At 42.9% G+C, this 14,644-nt stretch overlaps 1 protein-coding gene across 1 annotated transcript in view; it reads right to left on the bottom strand.

Annotated features, from left to right (window-relative positions):
- Positions 1-285: 285 nt before the first annotated feature.
- Positions 286-14,644, bottom strand: part of RNF150 (ring finger protein 150) — a 274,139-nt gene continuing 259,780 nt past the window's right edge. Inside the window, exon 7 of the mRNA XM_045997796.1 lies at positions 286-9,026. Coding sequence (XP_045853752.1) covers positions 8,908-9,026 — 119 coding nt within the window. The 3' untranslated portion in view covers positions 286-8,907. The remainder of the gene's footprint in view (positions 9,027-14,644) is intronic.

Raw genomic sequence — 14,644 nt, 5'->3', positions numbered from 1 at the left:
ATCACAAGTAGATAGGGAGGCAGGCAGAGAGAGAGAGGGAAGCAGGCTCCCTGCTGAGCAGAGAGTCCGATGCAGGACTCGATGCCAGGACCCTGGGATCATGACCTGAGCCGAAGGCAGCGGCTTAACCCACTGAGCCACCCAGGCGCCCCTCTCATTTTAATGTTTTTAAAACACAATCATGATTCAATGGTGAATACCAATGTATTAAAATCCATAGTGCCGCCTTTGGAACTCAAGACGAGCCAACGTGGTTAGGAAATATGGATGACATGAACACGGGCATCTGGTTCCATTTTATTAGAAACAAAACCGAACAAAATTTTGCAATGAAATTTCCTGGAATTCACAATCCTTTTCAAATCTTTATAGTTGCATTTTTTTTTACCAGTACATAAGAACACGATTGCACTTATTTACATGATAATCTTCTAAATAACAAAAATAGCCATGTTGTACGGTTGAGTGTTTCCAACTATCGTCCTTAATATTTCATTACCAGCCCAGTATGAGACAGACTGTTTATGCTCTCCAAACACATAGATAATAGAATAAAGCAAAATAAAAGTCCATGTCTCCCAACAGAAGACAAATAAATCCCTTTAAAGACAGTTTTAAAAACTTCTGTGTATTTCAAGAGAGATATAAAGTGCTCTGGAAGGAGTAAGGTGGGTGCCTGAGGTGGGGAAAAAGGAAAGAGAGATTTATACCACCCTCTTCCCCCACCCCCACCCCACCCCCAAACCCCAAACCAACACCGCCTTCACAATCATTTAAATATACCTGTGACTTTGTACAGAAGACGATGTCTTGGTAAACAGACTACGTAATCCACTACTTAAGTTCTCGGCAATGAAGAGCTAACCAAGGTCCAAATTAAAAGCTACCCATGCAAATGCTATCAGTGATCATTTCTGTGATTTTTGAGTCATGTGGCAAATAAATCCAGGAAGCTGTCCCTGGATCTGAACGTGGAGGATGGGTAAATGGCAGGACGGCACCACCACGTGTGTGATCTGCGAACTGGCCAAAGTGAAATTCTACCTGACATGACTAAAGCACACAAGTTCATGTATAGGGAGGAAAGACAAATCCACTGGATTTTCTTCTTGCCAGCAGGGAAATACTAGAGATTGATTTATGGTGCCATTTCTGAATATTTTATAATGGTAAATTCTTTGTAGCATTTCTCCCCCCCCCCCCCCCCCCCCCCGGTGAAAACAATGTGTTATATACAAAGGGATTAAAAGAAGTCAGTTTTTTTTTTTTTTTTCTTTTCACATTACTGAAATGGCAATTGCTGGTCATGGTCTGCAGTCTACAAAATTGGGTATCACATATACACTGCTTGGGAGGCTCCCCTGGAAACTAGAATAGTCATCCTCCCAGCTCATGAATATTTCAAAGAACAAGTTCCATTATTTTTGAGGAAATGAATGGAATGTAACTTTTCACAAGTACAAAATTACTTCAAGTTTTCTAAATATAAGGGACATCCCGCTATAAAAATAACAGCCCCTCCAACCCTCCCCCACCCCCTACATCTCTTTCTAATTATAAAATGGTACAGCCATTTCAGATTACTAATGTGAAAGCGGGAAGTAAATATATTATTATGTACATGTACAAAACACGTCAGTATTTCACACCATTTACATTCATATGAAAGAAGTCTGTTTATTGATCTTCCTTTGTGACTTGACAAGAAGAGAGTTGAGATAAGTTACAAAACACTCAGGCCCTTGCCTTCCAACTCTGCACAAACATTCCAGCCAGAGGCATCTCCTTTGCCAACAGAGCTAACGATATGCTTTGACATTTGGCAGAAGAAAGGGCTGCGGACAATAAGGTCTTCTGTGGGGCTCTCCTTCAACTTTTCCGAGCTTGCGACATTCTTTCCTCTTTTGATAGACGGAAACTGTGTGAGGAAAGGCAAGTAACTAGTCCTTGAGGAAATGGTGACCCAAGTCAAATTAACTGGCTGACAGAACGGCGATTCCTCCAGCAGAGGGCGCCCCGCCCCCTTGCTAGAACAGCCTACTGACCAGGAGGGACCACAGATGCCAACAGAAAGCTCCTATGCTGGCAAGCTTCCTCCAACTGCTCCGCTGTCTCTTCGCACAGGCAATAGTTTGGTATTTTCTTCAAAAGCGCGGGATACACTCTAATTAAGAAGCTCTCTCACATGAAAATTCTTTGGCTATTGAAAATCTTCACATTCTCAAAGAGAACAATAATTCCGAGTACAATAAAGCGCTAGTTTTGTCTAAAACTTTTTGAGGGGAAAAAGGAGACGAAACACCAGACTTGAAAGATGGTGTGGTACTAAGGCCACGATACTTTTTTTTTAGATTTCTGGATTTAGTAAGGGTCATCTCCAGCCTGCAAGAGAAAACCCCCTAAGGTTTCACAGTTTCGTCTGACTAGGCAACCCACCTTTGCTTTTATTTACGAGACCGTTAGGAGAAAATTAAATGAGGCAATGGAAGAACATGTGTCCATTTGGATGGTGATCGGTCTTTGGTTTACACAGCACACATGGCCCTCACATTTTCCTGCTTCTCTAAGCCTTTCATTTCAGTACGGGTGACAAGACCACAGACGTTCTGCCAGCGGCGGTTCTGGATACCTTGGGTGGAGCTAGCTACCTTCTCCCCAGTTCTCCCTTGCTCAGTACAGACCTGTGGACCCCTTACGAGACTGGTTCTTGCCTCATCATGATCATCAACAAACATTTCTCAGGGAGCGAATAGCTCTGTAGTAAGTACAAATATCAATCAAGAGGATCACAAGGATGAAAAGGTCTTTGATCACTGAGATTCCTGAAAAAGCCACTTGATTGAAGCAGACATAGTTCACAGGGTGATAAAGAGAGATGCGAGTGACCTCATCGGGTTCTTTGCACAAAAAGCAGGTTTTGTCCTTAAATGGTTTGGTAAATAAGGATCTACGTATAGGACCCGGAATCACCTCTTTTGTTTTGGGATAATTTGTGTCATCATAAGGGTCAAAGTGGAAGCGTGGCGACCAATCTATGGATTTATTTTTAATTTTTAATTTTTTTTTTTTTTTACAAATTGCTGCTCCTATTACAAAGGGCCTGGAGCTGTGAGATGGGGAGACAAGAAGGCAAAGAGAAGAGGTAAGTGATGCTGAGAAACTCATTTTGTTTCTCAGAATTAATTTATCTTTCAGGCAACCTGACCTTCTTTGCAACCATGAGTGTTTAACTCATGAGTGTTAAACTCCTTGAAACACACACATATACACACACACATACCCAAAAACATGGGGTCAGCTCTAAACCTAGGGGATGAGCATTTATTTGGAAAGAGTGCCCATGTTCATGTTCAGACATCCTTTCTCACTTCCTGAGGGCTAGTATTCCCACCTCCTGCCATCGTCAATTACATGTCTGTGACACACAGCACTGCGCAAGGAACCTTTGTCCCTCACCTTAGGAGAATGGTTTCTTTGCGTCTTTTTTTCAGTCTTAAGGAAAAAATGGCCTTTGGATTCCTTAACAAAGAGGAAGTTCTTGTGCTAGGAAGTGGAGTTAAGAAGCATGAGTGGACATGGGATATGGTCTGGACACTTTACATTTTTCTAAGAAGTCTTAACCTCAGGGGCCTCTGGTGGACTAGGAAGGTCACAAATGCTCAAGGTAGAACATAACAGATCTCGACAGCATTCTGGAATTGTGACTTGGCCATTATCTGCCTAGGAGACTTTATTGGCAAGGGAGCCTGAGAAAAAGGCAATAGCTATAGTGGTCTGTGATTAAATTAGTGCTAGGAGAAGTGAAAACACGGCTAACTCCATTTTGGAGGCAGTTAATTTGCCTTTAGAGTAAACTGGTTTTCCTCATCAGAAGTGCAAATATAGACATTGCCACACAATAAAAGAAAAACACCAACAACAGTAACAATGGTAATCACAATAATGATAAGTCTACAGATCCAAAGCCACCAAGGTTTTTTTTTTGTCCCAAAGATGGGAAAAGGTTGTGTGTAGGTGTGTGTACAGAAAGAGACAGCAGTCAATGAAAGCCAGATACACACACACACATACAGGGGAAAAGGGAAAGAGATCTAAGCGCCACCATATAAAAAATGCCACTGGAAATTGCTGCAGGGGCCACAGTACCACAGGTGGCTGGGTCCTTGCTCCACAGAAGATGTGACTCCGTATTTCAGATTTTCTTTTTTTTTTTTTTTAAATATTTTATTTATTTGACAGAGAGAAATCACAACTAGGCAGAGAGGCAGGCAGAGAGAGAGGAGGAAGCAGGCTCCCTGCGGAGCAGAGAGACTGATGCGGGGCTCGATCCCAGGACCCTGAGATCATGACCTGACCGAAGGCAGAGGCTTTAAGCCACTGAGCCACCCAGGCACCCCAATATATCTCAGATTTTCTGAAAGAGCTTTGATTTAATGAGATTTTGTTTTCAATCCAGGTGATGCACTCCATGGATAACTAAATGCCACTTATTTTTTATGCTCTGCAGGAATTTTCACCTAAACACAACTCATAGATAAAAAAGAACCCCATGTCAGGCTATCTGTCACCATTTTTGGTTCTGAAGGTCTGGTGGCCGCAGATATGCCGCATGGTCTGAAGCAGCCCTCAGGCACTGTAGTTTCTGACATAACCCAACCCAGACCCGTGAATGTCCAGAATGAGGGAAATGCTGAAAACAATCTTTGGGCAGGGATTTGCCTCCATGGTTACCATCATGATGAGGTGATGTCAGAAAAGGTAGGTGGTTTTGCCACTATCTTTTTTTTTTTAGGATTTTTTGAAAGTAATCTCTACATCCAATGTGGGGCTCGAACTCACACCCCCAAGATCAAGAATCGCATGCTCTACCGACTGAGCCAGCCAGGTGCCCCTCTGCTATTCACTTTCTGCTTCTCCCAACTCCCCTTCTTCCTGCCTAGGTGATGGGGTTACTATTTCAGGGGTAACCAAGCCCTGGAGACGAAATCAATGGTTAGCTGCTGTATTCACGATCAGGGCTCATTCCTCTCAGAAGATCAGTCACATGGAAGAGGCAATTCCTAGAGGTGACTCTCCGTTCTCCTGAGGAAATGGAAATGCTCCCTCTCTTGCCCACAGTCTTGGGGTGAGAGAGGATGCTGACTTCTGAGCTGAGAGCTGGCAGCGGGCAGCAGTCACGATTCACCCAATAGGGCTGGGTGGTCACAACCCCAAAGACTTCTTCTCCATAAGGCTATTCAGAGTCTTGTACTTGGAGTCACTAGGTAACTTCCCACTTTTCCCCCTCAAATCCCCAGGGGGCACTGGCACTGGGAAAAGGCCTTCTGCCAGCCGGGAAGTAGGAGAACTAGGGGTTGAGGTGAAGTTGGATGGAATTCTTCTTGGCTCCCGAGTGCCACATACCAGTCTAAGGGTTTGTCATAGAAGTGAGGGAGACAATTTTGTTTCAGCACCAAATCAACATGGTTTGTGTGACTTAAAAAAAAAAAAACTGGTCGGCAAAGTAACAGTAATAGTAATGGACATCAGTGTATGGGGAGAAAGGTCGGGCAGAAATTTCAAAAAGCATGGCCTGACTATTTACTTGTCATAAAACAAACAGATCTTTGGGGCTCTCATTAGGCAACTTGGGTGGAGTCTAGTTCTCTCTGGAGGTAATTAGGTTTTAATTTTTTTTTTTTTTTCTTTGCAAGGGTCAGGGGATCTTGCGAGAATGCTGGAGTAGCTCTGCACCTGTGCTATCCAGCTGGGAGCCATGGGCCACATGTGGCTGTTGACACAGGGCTGGCGATGTAGCGAGCCCAAAATGAGGCATTCTGGAAGCTTAAACACACTATGGGTTTAGAGGATTTCGTACAAAAAAGAATGTACAAGATTTCATTTATGGTTTTTACACATTGAGACAAAAAGATTACATATATTATTACAATTATTTTGAAGCGTTCCTCTTTACTTTGTAAAATGCAGCCAGTAGAAAATGTAAAATTTACATGGGTGACTTGCATTATGTTTCTATTGGATAGTGCTGGTCTGGACACTCATTATAGAGGAATGCGCATCTGTAAATACGCATGAAGTTTGCATATGCTTCTAGAGGGTTCCCAGCTCAGAATTTACTCTTGGGGGGGGGGTGGTGGTGAAGAAGGCTATGGGAGAAGTTTTTCATTTCTTTTAAACCCTTCTATGCTGGTTAAACTTTTTTTTTTTTTTTAAACCACCAAAGCCACAGGAAAATCCTCTGAAAACAAACCTTTGGAAAATGGAGAGCCTCTTGGGCTCAGGGATTTTGCAGCAGAATCTCCTTGGGGTAAAAGCGCACTCAGATGCCCCTTACTCTGCTCTGGGCCCCTCCTCATCTATTCAGTATCCTATAGAGGGCCACAGTTATGGTGTACAAAGGCAACCGATTCCTGATTTATCTGGTCACCGGCCGAAAGAGACAACACTCATCATATGGAGAAGTATAGTCCAAAGGGCATTTTCTCTCCTGGGTATGGAATACAATTTTATTTCTTTTGCTGTTGGATTATCCTTCTAATTCCACTTGACATAAGTTAATACCCGTGTGCTTCAGGTAGAGCTGACTCAAGGGTACACAGTGTAATGCTATGCTGACCAAGAACAAGAAACACTCTGAGACGAAGAATCCCAGACCGAGGACTAGAATTTGAAGGTATCCGGAGATTACAGACTCTGTAACTAACAGCTGTTTTAAAACCAGGCAAAACAAAACCACTCCTACTTGGACTTCAACCTTGAATCATCTCGATAGTCATTCTCAGCACCAAAGCCATTTGTGTACGTTATGTGTCAAGGAACTGCGTCCCCAAGGTATGAAGTCAGCTATATGTCATCGCCATCTGCCAAAAAATGGACACCCCACCCCCCGCTGCCCCTCTCCCGGGGCAGAAAGCTCATTAGCAGTCTCAAGGCCAGAAGGAGACCTGGCCATCATCTCGTGAAACTCCTTCATTTCGCAGAGGGAGAAGGTGAGGCTCAGCAAACACGTGACTCAGCCCGGACTCCGGACTCCGGTTCAGTGCGGTCTTCACTCCTCCCTGCCTGCCTTCACACACTGACACTGGGTTTCATTATAGGAAGTGTGAGACTCCCAGAGAGCTGTGACATTTCTGAAGGTGGTCATCATTTTCCTTGCCTTGCTGCCTACTTAGAAAGCATCGAATAGGAAATCATTAAAGATGGGAGTCGGGGGGCGTAGTGGGGGGAGAGCGACCAGTAGTCTGCCATCCACTCCCGTGACATCCACTCTACGTTTCAGCAGGCAGCGGAGATTTACGACACAGCCCAGCTCTGGTTTTTGGATGAGTGTTAGTGTAATGAGGTGGAAAAGCCTTGTTAAAGATGTAAATAACTCAGTGAGAAAAGCCTTCCTTCTTAGTAACCCATGCAGCCGCCATTGCCTTCTGACAGAGGGTGAGGTGATCCGTGATTGTCCAGGGAAACCATTCACTGCCTTAGTCATCTCTGCATGTGGATAGTCTAAATGAATTACAAAACTCCCCACTGAAAAAATAGCACATCTCTGTCATCGTTACCAAAAAAAAAAAAAAAAGAATAAAAACATAAGTAGTTTAAAAATGCCGGCCGGTGGGTTTCAGTATCCATTAGATGCCTCTTCCTCTCCCTCTTTGTCTCTCTCCATTAGGAGACTTGGTTAGCAAATTCCCCATGCTGTACTTTTTAGACCAAATGGTTTATCAGATCACATTTCCTTCCTCACTTGAGATTTAGATGTACTTGGAGAGCCCAGGAAGCAAGCTGCCAAGGATTCCCATGAACCCTTTCTTGAGGTCTGGTGAGGTTTAACACAAGTGTGTTGGGATTAAGGGAAAACCCAGGTGCTCCCACACCTGGGAGAACCCAGTGTGTTTGACACTGGGTTCCCAGAGGACTGGTACAGAAGCCTCCATCACCTACAGAAGCCACTTGTGGAAGGAACGAAAGACTGTTTCAGCCTTGGGGACACCACTATAACAGACATTTTGCTTTTGGGAAGAATATGTGGTGACTGGTCTTAAAACTGGGCTTGTGGTCCCAGCTACAAGCCCTACAGTCATGAAGAACAGCACTACAGCCCAGGAGGGGAATTCTGAGTTTGGAATTTCAGTCAAACACTGTAAGATCCAGGCAAAAATGAAGCTTTCTTCTCTCGTCACGGGGGCCATTAACAGAGCCTGGCAAGTGGGAGCCAGTGTGATGTGAATGCAAATAACGAGTGGTAGTCTCAGTGGATTCAGACCTTAGTGTTGGGGTCTCTGGCAGCTAGGATCTTTAAGATCCACTTGAAAGAACGTAGATTCTTAAGGAAAGCTGGCCTCAGACCGTTTCGGGGTGCCGAGGCACGTCTCAAAGCCAAGCACACTTCATGCCGAGATGTCAAGGCCATTCATCTCAGAGACAGCGTACAAACCGGTCACAGCAGGAACTGCTGCTTCGAAACAGAACTCTGTACAAGAGCTGGAGTCAACCGAAGGGGTGGACATCATGTAAACTGCACACAGTCTTTAGAAAGAAACTGCCAAAGAAATCAAACAACATTCCCCAAACAACAAAACAAGACCTGGAAGAAAAGGAAATAAAACTAAGAAGCCCTAAGCGTGTCCTTTCGGTCTGTTTTAGGAGCTCCCGAAGTGTGTCTACAAGGACATGGGAGGGAAAATCAGCTTTCGACTTCCCAGCTGCCAAGGCCATGGACTGTTGTACAGATGGAGAGATGGCTTCCTGATTAACGTGACTTTGGATATTGCTTTCATTACCATTCTTGAGCGGAGTGCCGTGGAGTTACCGAGTGGTGCCGGAGGTGTGTGTAGCCGGGTCCAATTCTTGAGGTCCTCCTCCCTCCCTTCCCCTTGGGTCCTACCACCCCTTTGTTCTATAGTCACCATTTCAAGACTTAACCTCTTCGCAGTCTTGGTCAGTGGAAAGTTCTACATCAGACAGTCCAACTTCCATTGCCATAATCAGCGAGATGTCAGAATCACTGCTTACAGCTGGCTCCTGCTCGCCTGGGAGGAGAAAGCAAAGTTCATGGTCAACACTTAACTATGTCTTTGGAGGCTGGTTATTTTATATGATTGTCTTTAGGAACATCTCTTTGATGGCCGAGAGACAGTATTAGAAAAATTGGCTATTTAGTAAAAACAGAAACAAAGCCCAAAACCAAAACATAAAAACCAGAAACTATTTAGAGCCTCATCTCACACGATAGCCCCAAATAAGCTCCAAATAAATTAAATGTAAAGAAGAAACTAATATAGCTATAAAATATAGATATATTTTATAAGTGTATGTCTACATAGAAAATACCTAATTTATCAAAGTAGGGCAAGAAACTCTATGTGGAAAAGCAGTTGAGCAATTCACAGAAGAACAGATTGATAAATGTGCATAAAATTCAAAAAATATTAAAAACATGAAAAATAAGGGGCGCCTGGGTGTCTCAGTGGGTTGGGCCTCTACCTCGGCTCAGGTCATGATCCCATGGTGCTGGGATTGAGCCCTGCATTGGGCTCCCTGGCAGGGAGCCTGATTCTCCCTTTCTCTCTCTGCCTGCCGCTCTCCCTGCTTGTGATCTCTGCCTGTCAAATAAATAAATAAAATCTTTAAAAAGTACATGAAAAATAAGATCAAAAGGCACACATCAAATCTGAAATACTTGCGAGCATTTCCCAAAGGGCTGCATTTTCAACATATAGCTTTGAAATCAGTAAGAAAAACTAACCAGAAAAGTGGGCCCAGGTCGCTATGATAGAGCAATACAATATAAATGACCAATAACTATAAGGTAAAAATGAGCTACTTTTTTTTTTGTTTTGAATAAAATCTTCACTCTTAAAGAAACATAGCATTACACTGAGGCAGGTACTTTGATACACTCCATGTAGCACTGTGACATTTTCACTCAGTAATTTCATTTCCAGAATGTATCATAAGTATCCATGCAAAAATATTCACTCAAGCACAATTTATAGCAGCAAAACATCTCAAGTGACAAAATCGAACAATGTAGAATACCTAAGGAACGTGTGTTGCTTCTAGAGCACCATCTTCTTGTAACAACTAAAGTGATACTTCCAAAGAACTTGAAGTTACATAAGAAAATGTTCACAGTATTCTTTTAAGTGAGAACTGAAGTATCAAAGCTTTATATGCAGTGAGGCTGACAGAGAAAGTTAACCAGAAGCCAGGAAGCCAACAGTGCTAGAAGAGTTGTCTCAAATTTGGGGATTTATAGTCATTTTCTTAAAAAAAATTTTTTTTTTCCAGTTTTACTTCCAAACATTCTGCAGGGAACAAATATCATTCATTCCCTCAGATGCAGTGAGTCCCCACTATGTACCAAGGATTGGGCTCGATGAGAGGGACGTCAGTAAGAGCGAGATGATTCCTGTCTTCAAGGAGCTTATTGTCCAGTAAGCAGGCCCTCCAGGACAGAGTCAGTCCCAGCTCAGTGGGATGTGCATGATGCCGGAAGATGCAGCTGCGGAGCAGGGGAGAGGGGAGAGGGCTATGTGACCCACTGCTGACTCAGAAGGCTTCCCATTGGGGACAATGTCTACAATGAGTCCTCAAGGAGAACTCCTATTCTAGTCAGAAGATTGAGAAGGAAGTGTCCCTTAAGCAGTAGCAATAGTATGTATAGATAGATATGTCTGAGAACAATCGGGAGCCTTGTACAGATGGGAGTCTTTAATACGTCATATAATAACATGTCATATAATACATCATATAATAATAGGTCATATTTAAATATGACTGGAGTGCAAGGTCAAGCTAGGGACTCTGAAGGGAGGCTTTTAAAAAAGGTAGCTTTAAAACCAAAGAGCTTGCATGTCCCATTATCCTACTGAAGAAACCCACAACTGGAAGACTAAGCACAGAAAAAGCTGGTGGTTGTAATACTTTTGCTCTGATAATCACTGATAGGATTTATTTCATGTTGACGCACAGTTAAGGAGGATATATTAGTTTTATGAAAGACATGAATTTTTTAAAATTTAAATCCAGTTTACTTAACATATAGTGTATTATTAGTTTCAGAAACAATTTAGATTCAGCAGTTGCATATGATGGCCCTGTGCTCATCCCATCCCATGCCCTCCTTAGTGCCCATCACCCAGTTACCCATGTCCCCTCCTCTCCTCCAGCAACCCCCAGCTTGTATCCTATAGTTAAGAATCTCTTATGGTTTATCCCCTTCTCTGTTTTCATCTTTTTATTTCCCTTCCCATCCCCTATGTTCATCTGTTTTGTTTCTTAAATTCGACATCAGAGTGAAATCGTATGATGTTTGTCTTTCTCTGACTGACTTATTTTGCTTTGCTTAATATCCTCTAGTTTGATCCGTATCATTGCAAATGGCAAGATTTCATTCTTGTTGATGGCTTGAATAGTATTCCCGTGTGCGTGTATGTGTGTGTGTGTGTGTGTGTGTGTGTGTGTGTGTGTGTGTGTATTACATCTTCTTTATCCATTCATCTGTTGAGAGACATCTGAGCTCTTTCCATAGTTTGGCTATTGTGGACATTGCTGGCTATAAACATTGGAGTGCAGGTGCCCCTTCGGACCACTATGCTTGTTTTCTTTGTATAAATACTCAATAGTGCGATTGCTGGGTCATAGGGTAGCTCTATTTTTAACCTTTTGAGGAACCTCCATGCTGTTTTCCAGAGTGGCTACCCCACCTTGCATTCCCACCAACAGTGTAAGAGGGCTCCCTTTTCTCCACATCCTCGCCAGCATCTGTTGTTTCCTGACTTATTAATTTTAGCTATTCTGACTGGTGTGAGGTAGTATCTCATCGTGGTTTTGATTTGTATTTCCCTGATGCCGAGTGATGTGGAGCATTTTTTCATGTGAAAAGACAATGAATTCTTAAGCTATTTAGAAGGAGGGGCACCTGGGTGGCTCAGTGGGTTAAAGCCTCTGCCTTCGGCTCAGGTCATGATCCCAGGGTCCTGGGATCGAGCCCCGCATCCGGCTCTCTGCTCAGCAGGGAGCCTGCTTCCCCCTCTCTCTCTGCCTGTTTCTCTGCCTATTTGTGATCTCTGCCTGTCAAATAAATAAATAAAATCTTTTAAAAAAAGATATTTAAAAGGAGACAAACAGAACTAACAAAAAGTTATGGCCTTAAGAATCAGCTTGAGAGAAATGGGCTGTTTCACAGGAATATATGCAACCTAAAGACTGAACTCTAATAGGTTTCCTAGGCCCATAAATGGATGAGGCTCATAGTAATTGGACAGACCCCGGCTAGAATAAGACTTTGGAAGCAGTTCTCGGCAGATAGAAGTATTTAGTATTTGAAAATGGGGGCACTCAACAAATATTCAATGAAACTAGTCATTTAGAAAAAAGGCAGAATTGGATCCCTGCCCCACACTTAACAACAAAATACATTCTAGGCTGATGAAGCCTATATCTGTACCTGTACAAATAAAAACCTACTGTTTTTAATTGTGCACATGCACTTCCTTTCCATTTATCCTCTTTTCCAGAGCCACCTGGTACTTTCAATCCCTGACTTTGGGGAATTCTTTTTGCAAATTGGGATAGTTCTCCCTTCCTTTATGGCTGTTTTGCATTTGTTTTCTCCACAGGACTCTGGCTTGCTGCTGTGCAGGCTCTGCTCAGCCCCACTCCAGGGAAAGCCTACACTTTGGAGTCTGAGTGAGCAGTCTCCACTAGAGTGGGATGGTGCACAACCTGCACAGCTGGACACAGGAGCTCGCTCTGTTTCTCAGATCCACTAAATCCTTGGCCCTTCATCCGTTTTTGGTTTTTTTTTTTCCCCAGTTGCCCAGATCTTGTTATTGTCTCTTTTTACCTTTTCCCTGTCCATGTTGGTCTACACCCTACAAAATCCCTTTGCTATAGTTTATGTGGGGTTTTAGGAGAGGCTGGAAGTGTTTCATACATTCAATCTACTCGTTTCACTCAGCACTCTCCTAAAGCATCACCTTTACAAGGAGAAATAGAATTCTACGCATGAGAACTGGGAACCTGTTTTACTTCATGAAACTATTCTAGCCTCAGCTATAGTAACTACACATGTTACTTTGTCTAAATCACTCTGCCCTCTAGGACTAAAGTTTAGTTGTCTATAAAATGAGTTTGGGCTGGAGATCTCAAAGTCCCTTATGGTTAAAGTTTGTACCTATACAGGCTGATATCACCCCAGCACAGTCTTTCCTACCTGTTGCTTTCTCAATGAATATTTACAAGAATTCCCACCAAGGAACAAAGTTATAAGCCTCTCTTTCAGCACAACCCTCCAAATTATTGTTTTTTTTTAATTGAAAACATTCTTTTCTTGGGGCACCTGGGTGGCTCAGTGGGCTAAACCCTCTGCCTTCGGCTCGGGTCATGGTTCTAGGGTCCTGGGATCGAGCCCCGCATCGGGATCTCTGCTCAGCGGGGAGCCTGCTTCCCCCCCACCACCCCCGCCTGCTACTCTGCCTACTTGTGATCTCTGTCTCTGTCAAATAAATAAATAAAATCTTAAAAAAAAAGAAAACATTCTTTTCTTAATCAAAAAAGATCTGTTGTATATTTAATACAAACATATACTAAACAGGAGAATTCACTACTTGATGTGTAGTGAACTAAATTGTTCTTATTCTTGGAGATAAAAAAATGAGGGTTAAATTATAAAGATATAATCTCTCTTCTTCTCCCTCTCCCCCCCCCCCCCAAGTGGTCCATGAACAAATTCAGCTCATGAGCAGCCAAAATTTTCAGCTCGCAATTACACTGTAAGTCAACCAAGGAGCTCATCATGGAGTGGTTCTATGACTTTCATAAATATCTAGTTAAAACAAAAAACAAAAACAAAGGCAGCCCAGATGAAGGGCTGGGTTAGTCAGAGTTCTATCAAGATAGGTCCATGTAACCTGCAGTGGCAGCTTCTCACCTTCACTTCACTTCACTTTACTTCACTTCTCATCTTCACTTCTGGCTTTTCAAGCCTCTGCAGATTTCAAGGACTCGTTCCCACTGTGGGGTTTTCTAAATTGGAACTTGGGAATCGAAAGAAAGGCCATGGGGATGGATGGAACTACGGCTGCTGAATTCATGATGCTGTTTTGGAAACTGACCGTCCTGCACGGCTCCAGGCAAAGATGAATTCGAATCAATGAAATAGATACTTGCCAAAAAGCGGCGCAATTTTTACAATGTAGCATCGCATCAAGCATATCAGCTAATCATTTTCCATGTCAAAACTTAAAAAAAAAAGATCTGAAGACATTTGAAATTATTTTTTTACTCCATCCTGTTTTTTTTTTAATTTTTTTTTTAAATTTTATTTATTTGTCAGAGAGAAGGAGAGAGAGAGAGAGCACACAGGCAGGCAGAGGTGGAGAGAGAAGCAGGCTCCCTGCCGAGCAAGGAGATCATGCGGAACTCGATCCCAGGACCCTGGGATCATGACCCGAGCCGAAGGCAGCGGCTTAACCCACTGAGCCACCCAGGCGTCCCCATCCTGTGTTTTTAATTGAACTTAGTTTGTGCCATAATTTTTAAAAGCAGGGCTTTATCTTTTAATTAAGGCAGATGTTTTACTTTGAGGCCACAATAATACAAAGGAAACCCACTGTCACTAAAACATTTAGAAGGTTCTCTG

The sequence above is a fragment of the Meles meles genome, chromosome 2, assembly GCF_922984935.1.
Source record: "Meles meles chromosome 2, mMelMel3.1 paternal haplotype, whole genome shotgun sequence".
Classification (NCBI taxonomy): Eukaryota; Metazoa; Chordata; class Mammalia; order Carnivora; family Mustelidae; genus Meles; species Meles meles.
This window is presented reverse-complemented; position numbering and strand designations above follow the sequence as displayed.